We start from the raw sequence: 22,183 nt of genomic DNA, 5'->3' as shown, positions 1-22,183 counted from the left end.
ACTTGTTCCGTGTTCGCTGTATTTGCTGCTACTGTACACTTTCTGTTGCAGTTCTCCTTCATACTCATACATGTGTTAAGTGTTAATTTAACAGGCTGCAAAAGACACAGTGAACACCAAATTTGAATACATACTGTACATAGTCTCTTTTCCTCTTTTTTTTTTTTTTTTTTTTTTTTTTGGGAATATATCCTTCTTTCTCTCTCTTTCTCCAGCTTCCTTCTATGGCGATGGCTTTGTACAGCTTAAGGCAACGGAGTCGTCCGACCATAACGCGCTCCGCATTCGCTTTCGAACCTCCAGCACCAACGGCCTGCTGTTTCTTGCCGCCGGCCAGACTGACTACTTCCTACTAGAGCTCCATGCTGGTCGCCTGCAGGTGGGTACATCCATGGCCCCAGCACTTGAGCATATGTATTGAAGCATACATGAGCACACACATGCACACGTGCATATATGTAGAGGCATACAATACACACAGATCTTTGTGCTTGACCGCATGCACGTGTATAAAAATACATGACGCACACACACACACACACACACACACACACACACACACACACACACACACACACACACACACACACACACACACACACACACACACACACACACTGATCACCGTAAGCTATGGCTCCATCACAGTTGACAGTGTCAGTCTCTCAACACAGTAACACAAGCAGACAAGCCTGTGTGGTGTGAACGTTAACTCCATACCAGTCACAGTGGAAACTAGGAGATTATGAATGCAGCTAATCTGTGTGTTGATGTATTTGAATAATCGAGTGATCATTGTGTGATCATACTGTATGTTGTACAGTAGTAGTGTAACACACGTCTGCCCCTGCACTTACTTTCTGGTACTATAATCGCTCCATAATATAATGTAATATAGGGCTGCAACTATTTTTATATTGAATAATTGTTTTTATTAATTAATTAGTCCATGAAATGTCTTTTTTGGAACCAGCAAATGTTTGACATTCCTGCTTAAGAAATTACTAAAATTATTGATTTTCTGTTGAACAACTAAGTGATTAATTGAAAAATCATTTCAGTTTTAATTCAATGTGTGGTGGTCTTCATATAATGGTATATTATATTATAGAGATGCACCAATAGACCGGCCAACATTCGGTTCATTCAACACCGGTTCTAACATTGCACTTTGGATGTGTGTGAATTTCCCACACCATATAGTTATATTTTATAGTGATCATTTATCTGTTCAAAAAATGTTCTATGTTCTGTGCAAAATGTTCTATTAAAGAAAAGATAGAAAATAAATATTTGTGTGTGCTGTAAAGTGGTTAGAAAAATTAAATTGGAATCCGCTAAAATCGGTATCGGCTGGCCTAACTCAAACAAAATCGGAAATCGCAATCGGCCTAGAAAGTTGTAATCGGTGCATCTCTATTATATTATAAATAAGCTATTCTTTCCTTTGTCCAGTCCTTTTGTTATTAACACTGTCACTTACTGTCCTGATGTCCAGCCATAAATGTGTCTGCTCAGTGACTAGAGTGCCTTTTGCTCAATTCAAGGCTCAGTTAGTTAAAAAGCATTATGTAATTAATTTCAAAAAGCTCACTGGTAATATTGAATAATGATTATCACACACAAAGAGTGTATCTCTCTATTTCTTAAGGCACTAAATTCCATAGTAGAATACATTTAAATTACCAGGTTAGAAAAAATATGAGAAGTCATCTTTAATTAAAATTAAGTAAAATTAACTAAAATTGTGTACTAGTAGTAAAAAAGGCTAATATTGCCACACTATTCATCTGAAGTATCCTGTAAGCAGCTCTGCCAGGCTAAATCAGCATACAAAATGGAAAGACATATTGTAGAAAGCTTTTTTAATATGCAGACACATTCATAGGAAACACACAGAGTTCTGAGGTATGCATTATAGCTTTGTGCATCAAATTTGAGAAATCCTTGTGGCTAAGCTTCTATTTGTGTCAGACTTGTGCTCCCGGAAATGAATTGACGACTGTGTTGCATTGGAGTGAACTGCTCGTCCCTGTTCCTTAAACTGGCACCATTTTTTATTTTTTTTTTGGTTCACTTATCCTCCGGCTTGGGGTCTCATTCCATGAGTCAGACATGAGCGTCGCTCCCTGGAAATCCGTGCATGAATAGCAGGGACTCAGCAGCAAGCCTTGACAAGCACGTCATCTAAATGCAGCATTACTTTGAGATAGTGACATGATGCTCTGTGGACATAGCTGAAGGCAAAGAGATGATAGTTCTCTTCCTGCTTTAAATTGCAGAAAAGCTCACTGTTATTACAGCGGGTGACATCATGGAACATAAGCAGTCTAAATCCTGTGTTTCCCTTTCCAGGTGTCACAGTGTCTACACTTAATAATTTAATTCTTATAAGTCATAATGTCATAGGTTATAGAAAGAATTATATCATTTGATACAATGAAAATATTTTCTGAATCTGCATATTTTTGCATTTGTAATGTTATATTAATATTTATTAAAATATTATTTTTACAATGATGCCTTCATAATCATACCTAACAGTTGCAACCTGTTTATGAACGTTTAACCAAAACTCTACCGCTGTAGAGTTTGTATAATGTTTATGATATTAGTTTAGCGTCACCTGATAATGGCGGTAGTTGAAAAGTCAAAGGACTACCAAATGAAATACAATTCATCCTGAGGGGGTCATGAATGTCTACCAAAATTGAATGGCAATCCATCCAAAAGTTGTCAAGACATTTGACTTTAAAACTGCAAACGTGAACCTCATGGTGGTGCTGGAAAAAAGGTCATCACCAAACTCATCAGGATTCATCCTCTGGGCATATCTGTACCACATTTAATGGCAATTCATGCAATAGTTGTCAGAAATGTTACTAAAAAATAAAATCAACAAACTAATGGTGGTTCAAGAAGAAAAGGGAGGGGATCACCAAAGTCCGTAGGCTTCATCTTCTAAATACCACAAATATCTGTACCAAAATTTCATGCAAATCCATTCAGTAGTTCTTAAAGTAGTTCAGTGTTGACCAACTGACCAACGCTGCCTAGAAGCACGTTAGTGTAACAGCTATCATATTTGAATGTGGGATATCACAAAATACATCTATTCTAATATGATAAACCTGAAATAAAATAAAATTGCTGTTTAGATCAGTATGAGGATTTACCTTTTTTTAGATTTTCTAATCCAGTTGTTTTGTTTCTTCTCTTAGCTGAAACTTGATCTTGGATCGAGGGAGCTAATGTTACAGTCAGAGAGAGGCATCCAGCTTAACGACCTGGCCTGGCACTCTGTGGAGGTTCGCCATGAGCAGCACAACATCACTCTGACTGTAGACAAGAACTCTCATACGGGTGCAAAGATGCCACCAGGCTCCCATCATGATTTCCAGATTTTTGATGGTCTTTATGTTGGAGGTTCAGGAGGCCTGGACAGACTTTACCTCCCCAGAGACCCGATCGGCTTCCGAGGCTGCATGGACGAGGTGATTTTTAACGAACATGACTTGTTGTCATCACTGAGGCCATATACCGGATTCAAGAATGTCCATGAGGTGTCTTTAGGCTGTAGTCCCCAATTCTTTGCTACAGAGGAGGACCCTATCAGCTTCTTTAGCTCCAGGGCTTACATTTCTCTTCCAACCTGGAACACCCAGCAGGAAGCGATATTCGAGTGTGTTGTGCATACTTCAGCCAAAGAGGGAATTCTCCTGTACAATTCAGCCAGAGAGGGGGACTTTCTGGCTGTAGAGATTCAGGAAGGTTTGCTAGTGGCCATTGTTGGGAAAGGTGGAACCATAACTGAGCTTCGATCCCTTACATTCATCAATGACAGGAAATGGCATTCCATCAAGTTGCATTTCAGTTCCAAAAGCCTTGAGCTTACGGTTGATGGAGAGATAGTGAAAAGTAGCATTAGCTCTCGTTCAAAGGGGCTTCATTTTAAAGGTTATCTTTTTGTTGGAGGTATCGATGACAGCACCAGATCTGAAGTCAGGAAGGTGGGGCTTGTCTCTGTGTCTGGAAAGCGTGTCAGAGGAGGTTCCTTTAAAGGATGTTTGAAGAACATTGAAGTCAGCGGAGTGAAAACCGGTCTCTCCAATGCTGTAGTCACCAAGGATATCTCAGTTGGCTGTGAGCCAGAGAAAGAACCAGAACCATCGACCACTGTGATTCCAACAAGTGCTCCAGGATCCCTCTTTCCCTTGGTGACACCAACACCGTCACTTCACATGTCCACCATTGCAAGGGGCTTGGACAGAAAGTATAACTCAAATTTTGTGCAGCTCAAAAACCTTGTAGTCCAAGAAGGGGGTCGAGCATCTCTCGAGGCCAAACACATCAAGTTACTCTTGGACTTCAAGAAGCTTGGGATTAGACAGTCTCAGATTATGTTCCGAATTCGGGAGCAACCAATTCGTGGTCAGATAAGGCTTGATGTTGATCAGGACCAAGAGGAGAACACCTTCAGCATGTTGGACCTTTGGCATGGACGAGTGATGTATATCCATGGAGGCTCAGAGGAACCAGATGACTTCTTCATGTTTTCAATTTATTCTAGCAGTAAAAAGCAAGTTCCTGATTATCTGAAGGGCAACAAGTTGTACCGCTACAATATTACTGTGACACCCACCAACGATGCACCTGAATTGAGTCTCCCTGAAGGAAACCTCTTTGTCCTGTTGGAGAACTCAAAGAAACGCCTCACCACTGATATTTTAAAGGCCACAGACATTGACAGCAGCTACACCGACCTTGCATTCTCTGTGCTTGGGAACCTAAATGCTGATGCAGGATATTTAGAAATTGAAAACAACCCTGGCAAGGCAGTGACCTCATTCTCATATTTAGACTTGGAGGAACTGAGGGTGTACTATGTTCACACAGGAGTTCGAAACTCAAGGATAGTTCTTAGAGTTGGCGATGGGGAAAAGGTCAGCAATACTGTGGTTCTAAGGGTCATGGCTGTAGCACTGGAGTATAAGATTGCCAACAACACAGGCCTTCAGATCATTCAAGGAGAGACAGCTATACTTGGTTCAAAGCAGCTGGCTGTGCAAACCAATGCTGTGAAACAAGTTATAGACATCCGGTATGATATCATTGAACCCCCTCAGTTTGGAGAACTCCAGAGACTTCACTCAAGCGGTGAATGGAGGCCTACTGACTCATTTTCCCAAAGGCTTCTAGAAAAAGAGCGCCTGAGGTATATTAGCACTTTTCAAGAAATCCAGACATCCAATGTCACTGATTACTTTAAGAGCAAAGTTAATGTGGCTGCAAGGGAAACCACTGAAATACTCTTCCCAATCACTGTGAAGTGGGTGAAGTACCACCTATTGAGGAATGTTATGATAGACATGAATAAAGTTAGGAAAGTGACACTGGACTCAGAGTGTCTTTTTGCCACAGCTGAAGGTGTGACCCTCTCAGAGGATGACCTTTATTTTCGGGTTCTCACCACACCAAAGAAAGGGAATCTCCTGCGCGACACCACAGTCTTGAGCAAGAATTCAACCTTTAGCCAAAGAGATATAACAGATCTAAGAATACATTACGAGCTAGTCGACAGGCCTTATGAAGATACAAGCGACAGGTTCAAATTTCAGCTGGTTTCTAAACATGCTCAGTCACAAAACTATGATTTCCGGGTTTCCATTAAAGCTGATGTCAACAGTGTGTTTATAAGAAACGATGGACTCTCACTTCTGGAGGGAGAAAGTAAACTTATAATGAAAGATGACCTGTTTGCAGAGACTTTGAGTACAAAGGATATGTACTACACAGTCATAAGCAGCCCCAAACATGGGAAGCTAGTCCGTATTAGTCAGTCAAATTCCAATGCTAGCTACGACAACATCTTAACCTTTAGTAACCAGGATATATTAGAGGAACGGATAATGTACATCCATGATGACAGTGAAACAACTCAAGATGAGTTTACTTTTATAGCCTCCACCAGCCAAGGTTTCAAATCCTCCATCGCAGAAGATGAAATTGGCTCCAAAGAAGGAATATTCAACATATCTATTCATCTATTAAATGACCAAAAGCCAGTACGTGTTATTGATAAAGTTTTCCATGTAGTCAAGGATGGACAGAAGTTACTCACTATAGAGGATTTGCGTTATCATGATGCAGACTCTGATTATGATGATGGCCAGTTGATTTACACTCGACGTGGAATCCCGATGGGAGACCTAGTGCTGGTTAATGACACTACTCATCGGCTGTTCAAGTTTCAACAGAAGGATTTGGAAGAAAAGCGAGTTTTGTTCATTCATAAAGGTGTGAGCACTGGCAGGTTTGTGCTCTTTGTCTCAGATGGAAAACATTTTATATCGAGCCTTTTAGACATCAGTGCACATGAGCCTTTCTTGAAGGTCGGCAAAAACACTGGCCTACTGGTTCAGAAGGGCCAGTCAGTAACCTTTTCTGCCAATAATTTTAGTGTCATATCAAATATGGACATCAGAGATGACCAGGAGGTCATCTTCGAGTTGGATGAGGCTCCCAAGTATGGAGGACTTTATCGCAATGAAACAAAGGTGGATTCCTTCTCACAGTCTGACTTTAAGGATGGGCTGATCTCCTATCGGCACAATGACAGCAAGCATCTTGCAGACTATTTTAATTTAACAGTGAAAGCTAAAGGTCTTCAGCTTACAGTGGGAGTCAATGTGAAGGTTTACCTGGAAAGTCATCAGAGGCCACCCATTGTGCTGCATCACAACATCTTACTGGTGGAAGAGGGAAAACCAGTGAAGATCAGCGAAACTAAACTAGAGGTGAGTGTTTCAGCAAAGACCCAGATTGAGAGTTTTTAATCAAAAGTCATGCAATTTATATTTTGGTTCAAATCACACAATGGCCATGTTGAAGGCCAATACCATCCTTTTTTTTTTTTTTTTTTTTTCATATTGCAATTTATGTTTTAAATGTCATTACAATGCCACATTATCTGCCACAAAAATCTAGTTTCTTCTTTTTTTTCATTATTTGACCAGTGGTCACTAAACATCTCCTTTACAGAAGCTAATAATGATAAGAATTATAATAATAATAATTTATATACATTCTAAATAATGATATGCATACTTGTGGAATCTGAGCACAGTGTTTCATTTCAACATTTTATGTTAAGAGCTTCCAAACCTAGTTCTAAAAATATTTCATTAAACAACCTGCATCATGTTGTGGTGTAGTTACGGTGTCAGAAGGAAACAACATTTTGCAGATAGTTTAAACTATGCTGAAAGGACAATATCTCACTAATGTTACAGTAAAAGAGCAGTTTGTACTGTTTTAAAGGCTTCTCTAAGGGAAGACACTGAATGCTGGCCGGCGTTTTCTTTTTACGATAATGTCATGTTACATTGAGAGCAAAATGAAAACTAAACTTTAGTGACGCTTGGAACATTTCAAATTTAACCAGTGAATATGTTCTCTGATTGCTGCAGGTCACTCACGAGGACAACCTGCCATCTGAGATTGTATTCACAGTGAAGGTAGCCCCATCTCATGGCGTTCTCCGGCGTTTTGTCGAAGCGGGGGAGCGCTACATCGGAACCAAACAGTCCCCTGTCAAGACGTTTACCCAAGAGGACATTAACAGTGGGAACATCCAGTACATGCAGGTGGAGCCCAACCAAGTGAACGACACTTTCATCCTTGATGCCACCAATGGGGTGACAGACGTCAACGGCATTAGGATGTCTGTTGACATCATCCCACGCCTCATCCCACTTCAGGTGTTTAATTTCACGCTGAATGAGGGCGCCTCCAAGGCGCTGACCCAGGATGTGCTCAAAGTCACCAACCGACACTTTTCTGGAATCAACTTCCTGTATAGTTTGACTGAGCCCCCGCAGCATGGTCACATTGAGCACTCTCGACATCCCGGTGTGGCCATAACCTCTTTTACCAGGAGGCAGGTGAGAAATTCTGACAGACGCTCTTATAGTGGCAACAGAAAAAAATAGCAATAGACCAGCAGTTGGATTGATGGATAAATAATTGAATTTAGTGTGGTCGTAATATTTTTCACTCCCATAACTAACAATGAAGACACAGAGGTCATTTCTTAGCATGATCATTGCCATTTTCCAGGCATAAAATGATTTTAAGGAGAGGAATTTTGTAACCTAAAATACATTCTTAATTACAATTCTGTATAGCAGTATTAAGAATAATATCAAGCAATGTTTGACTTCTTGATTGATGGATAAAAAATGTGATTGATTGTTATTGCAGTAAGTAACACTGAAGGCACTGGGCTTTTGTCCTCTGTATTTTTCTGTCATGTCCACTGCCATTTTACACAATGAGCTTTTTCAAATTTGACCCTAATCTACAGGTTTTCTTTATGTTTACAATGTGTTTAACCTAAAAGGCATCATTAATTAAATCACAACATCAAAGAAAGGAAAATAGCATTACCTTTGGTTGACCACCTTTTCATCTCACCCAACCCCAGCTGAAATCTCTTGGTATTGCAATTAGTGTTCCTAATTTCATTTCCAAAATTTGGCAAAGTAATAATGATTTTAGTTTTTGTCCATACTGTATATGCATGCTATGTCATGGACCAAGTGATGATAATGACCTAAAAGTCCAAAATAATTCTAGTGTTTTGTACCTCTCTGTTTTGAATACATCTTTGCAGTTTTAATCTCATAGTCTCCCTACTTATTTCCATTATCTTTAATCAGGTGGAACACGAATTCATTTACTACGTCCACGACAGCAGCGAAACCTTAGCTGACAACTTCACTGTGGTGGCCAATGACACGGGCCTAAGGAAGCAGAGTGCAGCCCAGATGGTGTACATCCAGGTTTCAGCTGTCAACGACGAGCCTCCTGTTATTACAGCCAACAGGGTCCTCAGGGTGAGTAGGCACTGCTGCTCTATATTTAAACTCTGGACATTTTTTTTCCACTAGCAGCTCTGGCACCATAACTTACTGTCAGACAATTTTCATGTGGGCAGTGTTGCAAGTTGCCATGGCTGGCTGGCTGGCTGGCTGGATGAGGGAAACTATGTTTGCTATGTGGAGGAGGGTCTCAGGGGGCTGGCAGCGCAGCACAATACAGACATTGACATACATTGGAGGTGCCTGGGACTTGTAGAAAAGCTTGTTGTTTTGCTAGGACGTGTCCTAGTATTACAATAAAGCACTGCTTTTTGGTGGGTCGATTGCCAGCAATGCTGCTTGAAGAATTGAATTGAAGAGGGAGCTGCTATTTTGCATAGTTTGGGTTGACTGGATATTTCAAAGACTCCTTATGAATGCAAAAGAGTTTAAAACAAAATGAAAAACCCACAGGCACGGTGTTGCTGCTGAAAATACCTTGCTTGAATTTAGTTCACTTTGCAAGCATCATAGTGTTGACTGGCATGATGGCATGGCCTGGAAATAGCAAACACTGTGACCACGTCCTCAGTTCAGTCCAGTTTTCTCTACTTCACATCTCTCTTTACTATCTGAAGAAACCCTGCTGGTTATTTAAAGGTGCCATGTTGTAAAAAGTGAGATTTCCATTTGATTATAAAGCAGGTTGAGGTGCTATATAAATACTGTGAAAGTATCAAAACGCCTTAAGGAAGACCCGGAAACGCTGACCAATCAGAGCAGACTAAGCTTTTTCGGGAGAGGGGCTTAAAGGTCCAGTAGGTAAGACTTATAAAACTAACTTTCTGTCATATTTGCTGAAACTGACCCTATGTTCGAGTAGAACTACATGAAGCAGGTAATTAAAAAAAAGATCTGGCTCCTCTGGCACCACCTACAGCCTGTAGTGTGATTTGCCCCCGCCGCTGCTCCCTGTTCAGATGCACCAATCAGGGCCAAGGGGGGGGTGTCTAACTGTGTGTCAATCACTGCTCATGCACACGCATTCATTCTCCGTTGTGGGGGAGGGGCTTAGGAGAACGTTTTGGGCTTTAGCAGAAAGGGGGGAGGGACTGAGAAGTTGTCAATGTAAATTTTTTTGGCTAAGTCCTGGATCTTCGCAATCCTACGTACAGCACCTTTTAAAGAGACAGGCGGTAAAACTGAGGGTTTTAGACAGAGGGTGAATACAGGTATATTCAGACAGACAGCATGGCAGAAATAATGTGTTTTTTGAATATTAACTAATGTAATTATGTTCTAGTAGAAACCCAAAATACAAGTATGAACCTGAAAATGAGCATAATATGGCCCCTTTAAAACCCATCTGTAAAAATCACTTCTACTCGCATACATTTTAAATGTTTTACTCGTAAATTAGATGGAAGTTGTCGGGTGTGTCCGTGTGCTGAGTAGTGCTGACTTGTACTCTGTCAGCTTTAGTGGCTAGAGTTGTGAGACGTCCAGCTGGAAAGAGAGGCTGAAGTATAGGTCTAATATTGTCTGTGCAGCTTTGCACCAAATGCCTCAAATTCCTCTGGGATCCTGCACACTCAGAGAAGGGCGACTTCTAAATTTCACTGCACTGAAGAGCACTGGGATGTCAGTTGAATTAAAGTGGCTTTAATTAGAAACTCTAAGAATATTTTTTAGACGGGAGCTGTTTATGATTTTTGCTGATAGTCACTGACAAACTGGTCTGCACATACTGATTATCTGTTTCATTTACATGTGATCATTAGTTATTATTAGATGTCAGGTAGAAGGTCTGGATTTTGTCCACAAGGTGGCTCTCTGCCACTGCACTTCATTAAACATGTCTCACAATCACAGTTATTTATTTATTCCCTCATCATTTATTGTAAAGTTAGTTTTGAAACAGCTTTGATGTTTATATATAAAAAGGACTAATCTGATTTTGATTAATCAATTATGCCACAGGGATTACCATTTACCCTAATATTTAATATGATCTTCCTGTGAAATGGATACATCTGTCTTAAAACAAATATTTTGTCAAAAATGAAGAAGAAAAAAGACAGAAGAAAGATCATCCAAGGATTTCTAGATTTAAAAAAATATTTTCTATGCCAACAAATAACTTCCGTTATATCGGTATCTGCAGACACTTTTTAAACTGAAACCAGTAAACTTTAATACAAATGTTTTGATTTTGTACTTGTGGCAGTACTAACATTTATGACTTACATTTGACCTGTTTCTGTTTTCCAAGGTCTGTGACAGACATTTATAAATAAATCCATCCCAAAGACTCATGTCCGCAGTCTGTGGAGGTTTTCTGAGATGGAATTATAGTGGGGACAAGTATTTGATTGCCGATTTTGCAGGTTTTCCCACTTACAAAGCATGTAGAAGTCTGTCATTTGTATCATAGGTACTCTTTAACTGTGAGTGACGGAATCTAAAACAAAAATCCAGAAAATCACATTGTATGATTTTTAAGTAATTAAAGGTGCAATATGTAATATTGTATATAATACTGGCAGCTAGCGGTTAATATAGTTACTGCACTACCAATTCAAAATACTGGAGAGTCGTTTCCCCCGCCCCCTCCTGCCCAGACTCGAAGTTTACGGGGGTTGCCAGGCTGAGACCGCAGAATTCACAACAATGTTGCTAGACGCTTTTCTCACATAGCCAGACATTACTCCACAGCACAGCGGAGTAGCTAACGGTAGATGCTGGCTATATTGACAGTCATAAAAGCCCGTGCTCACGCGGAGCTCTGTAACCAACTGACAAACACACTTTTTCGGCTTAAAATTACAATATGAACCGCTAAAAACACAACAACCTCACCGTCCTCTCCACACGCCCGTCAGGCACACTTCCTCGGCTTAGAATTACAATACGAAACGCTAAAAATACCACTACCTTGCCGACGGAACACACTTCATTGGCTTAGAATTACGGCAACAATCGCTAAACACACTGCAAACTCACAGTCCTCTCTTTCCGATTTACAGCCCCCCTCTCGTGGTTTAAAATAACTCACCGTTGTCGGCTCCAGCCGCTGAAGAGGCTACACGTTGTAAACAGCCATGGGCTGCTTGCCTGGTCCTCCCGGTAACGTTAACAGTTAGCAGGGTTAGCATGGCGGCGTTAGCCGCGACCAGTCGGGATCACTTTACTGGCTATGTCTCAATTGTTATTGCGAGTAACCAACTTGGGTACTCTAGCTGTATAATTCAATGTGAGTACACAAATGTTGAAATGACAAAAAATGCCCATCCCTAGTAGCTGTGATAAATTAGCCTGAAGCTAATGCTTACCTGTTAAGGAGAAAATAAGCCAACTCTGCGTCCTTTTGGGATCTAAGCTGTCTCCATCTTTCAAATACATCTCCAATATTCACCAGGGGGTTGTTACGTCTGTCAACTGTTAGAAACATGCCGTTTTCTTTTTTTTATGTCACGTAGAATCTATCTCCGTTGATCCTGTTTGTTTGTTTGCTGCTTTCATGGCTGTACTACCGTTACAGCTGTAGCGTGCTGGGTTTACGTTTTTACAGGTATATCTGGCAACCCGGCCTGGCTGTCAAACTGGGCCGTTGATAACAACACACAGATCAAAACATAAACACAAATTCCGTCACGGAATGTAAATTTCAAAAAGAAAAAATACTGACATTAGCATTGTTGTCAGAAAAGATAGTATTTCAATTTAACATGTTTCCTTAATATCTGATGAGGCATTGGTGTCATTTTTGGATTTATTACAGTACAAATATTACATATTGGACCTTTAATTTGCACTTTATTGCATGACAAGTATTTGATACATCAGAAGAGCAGAACTTAATATTTGGTACAGAAACCTTTGTTTGCAATTACAGAGATCATACGTTTCCTGTAGTTCTTGACCAGGTTTGCACACACTGCAGCAGGGATTTTGGCCCATGTACCTTCTCCAGATCCTTCAGGTTTCGGGCTGTCGCTGGGCTATATGGACTTTCAGCTCCCTCCAAAGATTTTCTATTGGGTTCAGGTCTGGAGACTATAGGGCACTCCAGGACCTTGAGATGCTTCTTACTGAGCTACTCCTTAGTTGCCCTGGCTGTGCGTTTCGGGTCGTTGTCATGCTGGAAGACCCAGCCACAACCCATCTTCAATGCTCTTACTGAGGGAAGGAGGTTGTTGGCCAAGATTGCGCGATACATGGCACCATCCATCCTCCCCTCAATACGGTGCGGTCGTCCTGTCCCCTTTGCAGAAAAGCATCCCCAATCCCCACCTCCATGCTTCACGGTTGGGATGGTGTTCTTGGGATTGTACTCATCCTCCTTCTTCCTCCAAACATGGCGAGTGGAGTTTAGACCAAAAAGCTCTATTTTTGTTTCATCAGACCACATGACCTTCTCCAATTCCTCCTCTGGATCATCCAGATGGTCATTGGCAAACTTCAGACGGGCCTGGAAATGCACTGGCTTGAGCAGGGGGACCTTGCGTGCGCTGCAGGATTTTAATCCATGACAGCGTAGTGTGTTACTAATGTTTTTTTTTGAGACTATGGTCCCAGCTCTCTTTAGCTCATTAACCAGGTTCTGCTGTGTTGTTCTGGGCTGATCCCTCACCTTCCTCATGATCATTGATGCCCAATGAGGTGAGATCTTGCATGGAGCCCCAGACCGAAGGAGATTGACCATCATCTTGAACTTCCATTTTCTAATAATTGCGCCAACAGTTGATGTCTTCTCACCAAGCTGCTTGCCTATTGTCCTGTAGCCCATTCCAGCCTTGTGCAGGTCTACAATTTTATCCCTGATGTCCTTACACAGCTCTCTGGTCTTGGCCATTGTGGAGAGGTTGGAGTCTGTTTGAGTGTGTGGACAGGTGTCTTTTATACAGGTAACGAGTTCAAACAGGTGCAGTTAATACAGGTAATGAGTGGAGAACAGGAGGGCTTCTTAAAGAAAAACTAACAGGTCTGTGAGAGCCGGAATTCTTACTGGTTGGTAGGTGATCAAATACTTATGTCATGCAATAAAATGCAAATTAATTATTTAAAAATCATACAATGTGATTTTCTGGATTTTTGTTTTAGATTCAGTCTCTCACAGTTGAAGTGTACCTATGATAAACATTACAGACCTCTACATGCTTTGTAAGTAGGAAAACCTGCAAAATCGGCAGTGTATCAAATACTTGTTCTCCCCACTGTAAACATTGTTTAACTGTCAGGGTTTTAAGTGTGACTAGAGAGTAGAATAGAGCTGTGAGCAGAGTCTCCTGAAGTCAAATGTAGTGCTAATCTTATGTGAGTTTGTTTTGCTTAAACTTGACTGTCATCTCCATCACTTAAGCTGCAAACTAATGAGCAGCAGACACTTCCCGTCATGTTTGAGGGATTAATCTTGACTCCACAGGGCTGTTTGTGCAGATTGATCTCATGTGTCTTTTCTTTGAATTTTGGTGAGTCACACGGATGTTGTTCCTCAGACTGATCCTGCTGTGACTTCCTGTTAAGTGGGGGATTATTGGAGGTATAGTCATTTGCCGCTAGCTGAACACACACTCATAGACCTTCTCATGTGTGAAGACGCTATGCTGTGGCCTGTGGGACCAATGAGATGTGTGTGTTATGTCCCCATGTGGTGGGTGGATGTGGGTTTTGCAGGTGCTAATTGAAAGTCCCCCATGCTTCTGTTACACTAAGTAACACTTAACAACCAAGTGAGAGGCCAGCTCACTGCCAGTACACCCGAGCCTTTAATTTGGTCAATTTATGGTAGCCCAATATTTAGTGGTTTTAAAAGGTAAAACTTAACCTGCGATTCTCTTACACTTGTGTTATGTATTATATGCCATACATACATACATACATACATACATACATACAGATACACACACACACACACACACACACACACACACACACACACACACACACACACACAAACCGGTCCAAAGTTTGGGGTCCCTTAGAAATGTCCATTCTATTCCATTCCAGACAGAATACCAGCTGAGATCAGTTGCATTGTTTTTTTTAATCAGGGCAGGAGTTTTCAGATTACATTATGTGCTTACATAATTGCAAAAGGGTTCTCAACTGTTTTTAAATGTGATCATTAGTTATTATTTTACTAGATGTCAGGTGGAAGGTCTGGATTTTGGTTTTGGTCTTTTCTTTGAATTTTGGTGAGTCACACTGATGTTTCTCAGACTGATCCTGCTGTGACTTCCTGTTAAGTGGGGGATTATTGGAGGTATAGTTATTTGCCACTAGCTGAACACACACTCATAGACCTTATCATGTGTGAAGACGCTATGCTGTGGTACCAATGAGATGTGTGTTATGTGCCCATATGGTGGTTGGATGTGGGTTTTGCAGGTGCTAATTGAAAAAGTACCCCATGCTTCTCTTACAGGAAGTAACATTTACAACCAAGTTAGAGGCCAGCTCACTGCCAGTCACACCACAGACTTTAATTTGGTCATTTTAGGGTAGCCCAATATTTAGTGTTTTTAAAAGGTAAAACTTAACCTGCGATTCTCTTACACTTTTGTCATGTATTATATGCATTATATAGTACCAACTTTCATAGAACAGCAGTGGGAACTTGCCAATAAAATGCTTGCTAGTTAGCTACTGTGTAAACACTGAGATGTTACTGTGATCACACCCTTTTTATAAAACTCATATCTTCTGGCTGCATTGCACTACAGTATGGCCTACTAAAAACTGCTCTAAACAGGAAATGTATTTGTATAAAAAGGACTGTAAATTGTATGGTACATAAGAATACATTTCAGACCATGAACTCCAACCAGAGTGGACTTTGTGACCAACCCTTTTAATATAATATTTATTTTAACCTTCAAAAAAGCTGCTATAATCAATATTTATATTTTGAAGAAGGGCCAAATTACTGCATAATGTGATAATTATTACTTACATTCATTAGGTGGCCACAAAAATGACACCAAATGAATGTTAGTGTTGCCTCGTATCTGCTGAATGTGTAGATAACCAACTTTTTGCTTTTTTTTGGATAAAAACGTGTGCTATTTGTCACAGATGGAAAACATTTTATATCAAGCTATTTAGACATTAGTGCACATGACCGGGCCTTCTGGTTCAGAGGTTTTTGATGACAACTATATAAGTTGATGATGTGTCAGTGTTGGCAACTTGTTTCCATTACCCCCAAGTGGCCAAATACAGTATGTCTGTCTTTATATTACTGCAGGCACTGATCACCAATACTTATAGGCCTCATGGAAGATCACAATCACCGAAGACAAGTTACAGGAGGAAAAGCACAGGTGGTTTAGTTTTAGGGTTCATGTATTGTGCATGCTGGCTCACTGGGACACTTGAATAGAACAGAGCCATGTCAATGTTATTGTTAAGACCTGTGCTTTTCCTACTATGACAAGTCAAAATAGGAAAGCTTCTTTGCACACCTCTTTTGTCGGTCAGATGCGTAGGATATGATCAAAAGTAGCAGATCAGAAGCTTAGAGAAAGTCCCGCACACTGACCATTACGCAAGCAATAATTTATTTAGAAAAATAACGTTTCCGTTTCCGTATTCCTACTATGACAAGTCAAAATATCTGCTGTGAAAAAGGGCCTAGTCCTTTCAAGTAATCCGATTTGAGTAAGTTGTACATTCTCATGATTTTTGTCAGTAATTACTGTGGAATCCTAACCAGTGCGAGGGACAGTGGTATGTTATGTAATAGTTTTCTTCCGGCCTGAAGTACAGAGGCTCATCCTTTGTTGTCAAGTGTCTGTGCGGCTCAGTTGCTTTTGTGCTCTGTGTGTCAATGAGTTCCTCTGTTCCTTCGTGTTAGCTCGAGGCTTTTTAATTCACATGGAAGCAGGACCTTAACTGTGCCTCTCCAACACTCTGCAGTTCACCCAACTGTGTTTATAGTCATGCCTATATTTAGTCCTGAGATGTCCTTCATTTCAATTATGATGTTGGACGGGACTTGAGTGATGCTCAAAGAGACATTTTTCCATAGGTTGTCGTCTTTATAATCAAAAGGTGCCTCAGTTAGAGATTATTTTCAGTTCTGCTTGGTTGGATAATATACAGTACTGCACAATGGGAAATGACAGGAGAAGAGAGAGAGAGCGAAAAACATGTGAAATAGCCTTGGAGCTGGACTCACACCACTGTATCCTGGGTCCATTGTATGCCATAATGAATGACGAGGACCATCAGCTGTTTCCGTTGGTCTCGCTTCCTTTTCAATTGTATATCTGAGCAGTAAGTAGGTGTTGCATAGCTGCTCTACAAGTGAGAAAGACAGACAAGCTTATTTACTATTTTGGAATAAGGGGGTTGTGTTCAAAGACTGGCATCTGCAAATGGAAATAAACTTTAATGTAGCCATTGTATAACAACATTTGACAGTATTTAATTCCTTCTTTCAAAATAAATGTCGAACTGGCATTAAGCTGTCAGCCCCTACATCATGAGCCATGTCATACAGAACGTCTCTGTTCCCTCATGTTTTTTGAGGTCTATAATTTTTTAATGGAGATTACAAATGGCACCTGTTGTGTGCCTTGTGTGTCAGGTTTGGGTGTCTTCAGTGACGGAGATCAGGCCAGAGGATCTGAGAGCGGAGGACCTGGACACCCCCCCAGAGGGGCTACACTTCATGGTGACCCCACCCAGCAACGGACACCTGGCCCTGAAGAGTGCCCCCATGAAAGCAGTGCTCAACTTCACCCAAGAACACCTAGACCAGGGCCAGCTACTGTTTGTTCACAAAGGTAAAAATCTGTTTTTCTATCACCTACTGAAATATTAACACTGCACATTGCTGGAGAAGCCAGAAGATATATATAGTTTTTAGATATCAAAAGCTAGAAATTTTGTTTGATTTTATTTTTTATTTTGCATTTATACAAACAGCATGAAAAACCGAAGTGAAACGGGCGGTACAGGAGAGGTCAAGAAGCCATAGACTTATACAGTGGTCCTCCCCCCAAATTACAAAAACTATAAAAAAAAGACTATTGATAAAAAATTAACAGAGACAAAAAACAGAAATGTGACTACAATAATATCTATTTTTAAGCATTCCTGTTTCTGCAGAGGGGGGTATTCAAGAAAAAAATACTATTGCCATATAAATATGGGCTGGGCGGTAATTCAGTAATCAGTTATCATTTATTGACTTTCATTAGATTTGTATTTTGATAATTCGATCATATCATGTTGTCATTCTATAAAAAATAGATATTTGATTGGTGGAAGGTCTGGATTTTGGTTTTGGTCTTTTCTTTAAATTTTGGTGAGTCACACTGATGTTGTTCCTCAGACTGATCCTGACAATTTTTAATATTGTGGCATTGATTTAAATCAAATTGACCAGTCCTAAGTATAACCTGTAATGCCTTGCTCCAAATTCCAAATTCATTTTATTCCTCTGCATGCTTTAGATTGAATTGCAGTGATAACTTGTTGTGGTTGTTGTTCCTTTCGTGTCCACTAGAAGATGCTGTCGACAATTCCTAACGTTTGATTTACTTTCTACTTGTGTCAACTCACATTGTCGTCATAGTCATCTGCAGGAACAATGTGCAACTTTCTTTATTGGCCGTTAAATTCCTAGCAACACTGATACAGACAGACTGGTTGGAGCTGATACATTTACAGTCTGGAAATTGTTGATATTATCTGTCAACATTTGAATGTGTCACCCTCGGATCAGGTTTCTGTTTACTGTTCTACTACTTTTTTCTTAGCCTGTTCTTGTACCACCAGGAAAGGTTGTAATAACCGTGTGTAAGGGACTCGTTGAAGTATGCCTCTTTCTTTTTTGTACACACAAGTTTAGACAATTGATTTTGATTGAGTATTCCCTTATTGACTCGGATTTTAGCTTGTATTGCAGCTTTTCCTGAGACCAGCATCAGGAGTGCTGATCAAGTACTTTTTTATGTATATTTGACAGAACCCAGACAGCTTATCTGCCAAGAACAAAGTGAAAACATGTTCTCACAAAACTAAGTTTCAGTTAATCCACTGCTGCAGACAAAATTTAACAACCCCTTGCCTCAGTCTTTTTGACTGCTTTTAAATTGTTTATTTTTTGTTTCATCACATTTTCAGGAGCTATGTCTGGAGGGTTCAACTTCCAAGTCAACGATGGTGTGAACTTCACTCCCAGGCAGATCTTCAGCATCACTGCCAGGGCCTTAGTTCTCAGTTTAGAGAAAAACCGTCCACTAAAGGTGTTTCCAGGTAAATCATTAAAGAACAAGGATAATTATTCTATATTTTTTATAATTGTCAAACGAAGCCAACAATGTGCTAGTGTCTCTTGATAGTTTTTCTCTTCCCTTTTCTGTGGTGCTCAGCTCAAAGATGTAAAACTTTAAAAAACGGGTCACTGGTTTGATGTAAGTACAAACCAAACTTGATTTCATTTTCATCATTTTTTTTAGCAGTTTTTTCTGTCCTCCCTTCAATATGAGATCAGAAGAAGAATTACTGAAGTGGAATTTCTCCTTTTTTATAGGCTTTTGTTTAATGAAACTACACAGCTCCTTCCTGAAATGAACTGAAACAACATATTGTTTCCCGCCTCTCAATCACGCTTTTTAGTTGTGCTTTTAATATCCATAATAAAAGTATTGTTTCCTCCTTTTTTGTTCCTGGTGTGTGTGTGTCTGTGTGTCTGTCTGTCTCTCTGTCTGTTTGTGTGTTTGAGACCCTTGCCCTCTTACTTGCTGTATTTTGTAAGATTTTACCTGCACTAGTAGCTGCTCAGGTTAAATAATTCAGAACCTTTCCATCAGCCAAGTCATTACTTTACCCAAATACCAGTCTGGTGAATCAGCTGACATTACTTAAAGTTTTGATATAGAGTATGCTACTTTTAGCACGCTGGCTGTTGTCTGTGTCTGCAAACACGTTTCAAGATTTTCTGAGATTCCCAGTGGTCTGGCTTGTGAGTTAGAAGGAAAGGATATTGTGAGAGCAGCAAACTGCCAATTGGCACGCTCTGCTGAGCTTCCCAGCCACAGGGTGAGTGGGTACTTGAAAAGCTGTGCCACTGTCTGTGCTAGGCAGCCCTGTTTGTGCTTTGTGCCAGGCGGGGCAAATGAAGGGGGGATGGGGCGGGATTGGGAGCTTTAACTGACAATGAAGGGTTTTAATGGGTTAAGGGGTGACGTGAGACACTTTCACATTGGCCATATTTGAAGGTTAAGCACAAATTAATATTGTTTAAATATGGGGATAACCATTGGCGTTGGTTTGGTTTTCAGAAGTGTGGGGATAACGACACACCTTCAGGCAGTCTCTTCTGGAAGACATTCATTGCATATAGGAGTATATTAGCGCCTTAATGCTATTCTAATATGGATTATCTCAGTTCCATGTTGCTGTATTCTTCTAATCATTTGTCATCATTTTATATGTATGATGTAGATGTATTATTATCCCATACGCCTCATAAACTTAATTTATGGTGTGTTGTTTGTGCAGTGGTAAGCATGTTTCACACAAGTTTTTATTTTATTTTTTTATATATCTCAGTCTCAAATTACCACAGTTGCACACACAACAACTCAGGAGTTTTAGAAAGTATTTTGATTATGTATTTTCTTTATGTTCCTGTGAGCTACTACATCCACTTTTTTCATACTGCCGTCACAAAATGCTGCATAAAATATCTGACAATATAGCCCAAACCCATCTTGTGCAGATTCAGAGCAAGATAGGTTTTGTGAAAAGATAAAATAGTGCGTCTCTCCCTCTTCCTCTAAGAGGGAAATTTCCCATGAGAGACAGACTAGGATGGTGGGAGTGCTCACGACAATGAATGAATTTTCCAGTGCTTTGATCCGTCTTTCCCTCTATCATTGCCTTCCATCATTTATCAGCAGTCATTCTTTAGGATCCATACAATCTTCACAGTGGCAGCAGAGCTAGAATATCTATGTAATTCATCTTAAGAAGAAAAGAAGCTCTCAGTAGTCGGTCTCCGTCATCATGCATTGATGTCTCTCTACATTTTCCCCAAGTGGAAGATTTTTGCGCCTGCAAGGAGCTGATCCACTTTTAATTTCTTGTTTGGATTTTATGTAACACCCCGCACTGCAGTTGGACAGTGCTGTAAAAAGCCTGTGATGTCTGCAGTGCAGCTTTGATTTGACACATCAAAGGACTCTCATTGGTCTATTTCAGTGCTTGTTTTGCATAATTTGGTGGCAAAAAGATGTGAAATGCATCCAGAGGGGAAGCTTGCAGCATTTGATGCAGTCACACAAGAGCTTTAACAGTGTGGTGGCAGCTAAACTGAAAACCAGACAAGAAAAAGTAATTTTCTTTCCATATATTGTTTCATGATCAATTATCCAAGCCACTTCACTAGTAATTCTCTTCATTTAATTTCATGTCTTTCCTCCAGGCTCTTCTACTCCAATCACAAATGAGGATTTACAAGCAGTGACCAATGACATCAGCAACACCTTGAACCGCATCATTACATTCAGTGTGATTCGGCAGCCTAAACTGGGCCGTCTGTTGAAGAGACAGCCTGATAATTCAACAGTGGACATCTCCACTTTCACACAAGACATGGTGAGACGAACTGAAAGTCATATCAACACTTCTCTCTCATTTTACATAAGATATACTGAAAGTTGCCAGATTTACAAGGTATGAATAATAGATAGTCTGCATCCTCATTCAGAAAACTGACTTTGCACTTCTTTTGCTAAATGGAACATGTAAGCCTCTTATGTAATGAATTATTTCTGAAGGATTATGATCTGACACAGTTAAAGCTGTGATGCTCTGTGCACTTTATTTACTGCTGAGCAAAACAGATTTAAATTAATGCTGAAATCTTACACATACTGTAGTAATGTATTTCAGAATGGTGAATAATTATTTAGGCCACTGAACTGTTTATACAGTTGATTAAACCATCAGTTCACTTTAGGGATGGCTGATCTGCATGTTTGCTGATGGGAATATATTTTGGATCGTGGTTTGCCTGAGGATCTGTGGTGTTTTTGTACCTCAGGTGGACAAGAAAGAGGTTGTGTACATGCAAACCCCCATCGAGTCAGTGGGCTGGGAAGCCATGGACTCTATGACCTTCTCTGTGGCATCCCCGCCTACTTCTCTGGACAGCCAGACCTTCAAAATAGACATTTCTTATGAGAATACTGGACCTGAACACAACACAGTCCTGCTTGCAAACACAGGTATGAACACGAGTCTATCACTAGTATGACCACGAGTAAAGCAGGTATGATGTTAAACATCTCAGCGACTTAGCA

At 40.3% G+C, this 22,183-nt stretch overlaps 1 protein-coding gene across 1 annotated transcript in view; it reads left to right on the top strand.

The window, feature by feature from the left end:
• Window positions 1-22,183, top strand: part of cspg4ba (chondroitin sulfate proteoglycan 4ba) — a 31,103-nt gene that overhangs the window by 4,476 nt on the left and 4,444 nt on the right. The window contains exons 2-9 of the mRNA XM_028577987.1: window positions 216-379; window positions 3,222-6,797; window positions 7,470-7,943; window positions 8,721-8,897; window positions 17,455-17,653; window positions 18,999-19,130; window positions 21,304-21,476; window positions 21,925-22,108. Coding sequence (XP_028433788.1) covers window positions 216-379; window positions 3,222-6,797; window positions 7,470-7,943; window positions 8,721-8,897; window positions 17,455-17,653; window positions 18,999-19,130; window positions 21,304-21,476; window positions 21,925-22,108 — 5,079 coding nt within the window. The remainder of the gene's footprint in view (window positions 1-215; window positions 380-3,221; window positions 6,798-7,469; window positions 7,944-8,720; window positions 8,898-17,454; window positions 17,654-18,998; window positions 19,131-21,303; window positions 21,477-21,924; window positions 22,109-22,183) is intronic.

Source organism: Perca flavescens, chromosome 5 (assembly GCF_004354835.1).
Source record: "Perca flavescens isolate YP-PL-M2 chromosome 5, PFLA_1.0, whole genome shotgun sequence".
Lineage (NCBI taxonomy): Eukaryota > Metazoa > Chordata > Actinopteri > Perciformes > Percidae > Perca > Perca flavescens.
This window is presented reverse-complemented; position numbering and strand designations above follow the sequence as displayed.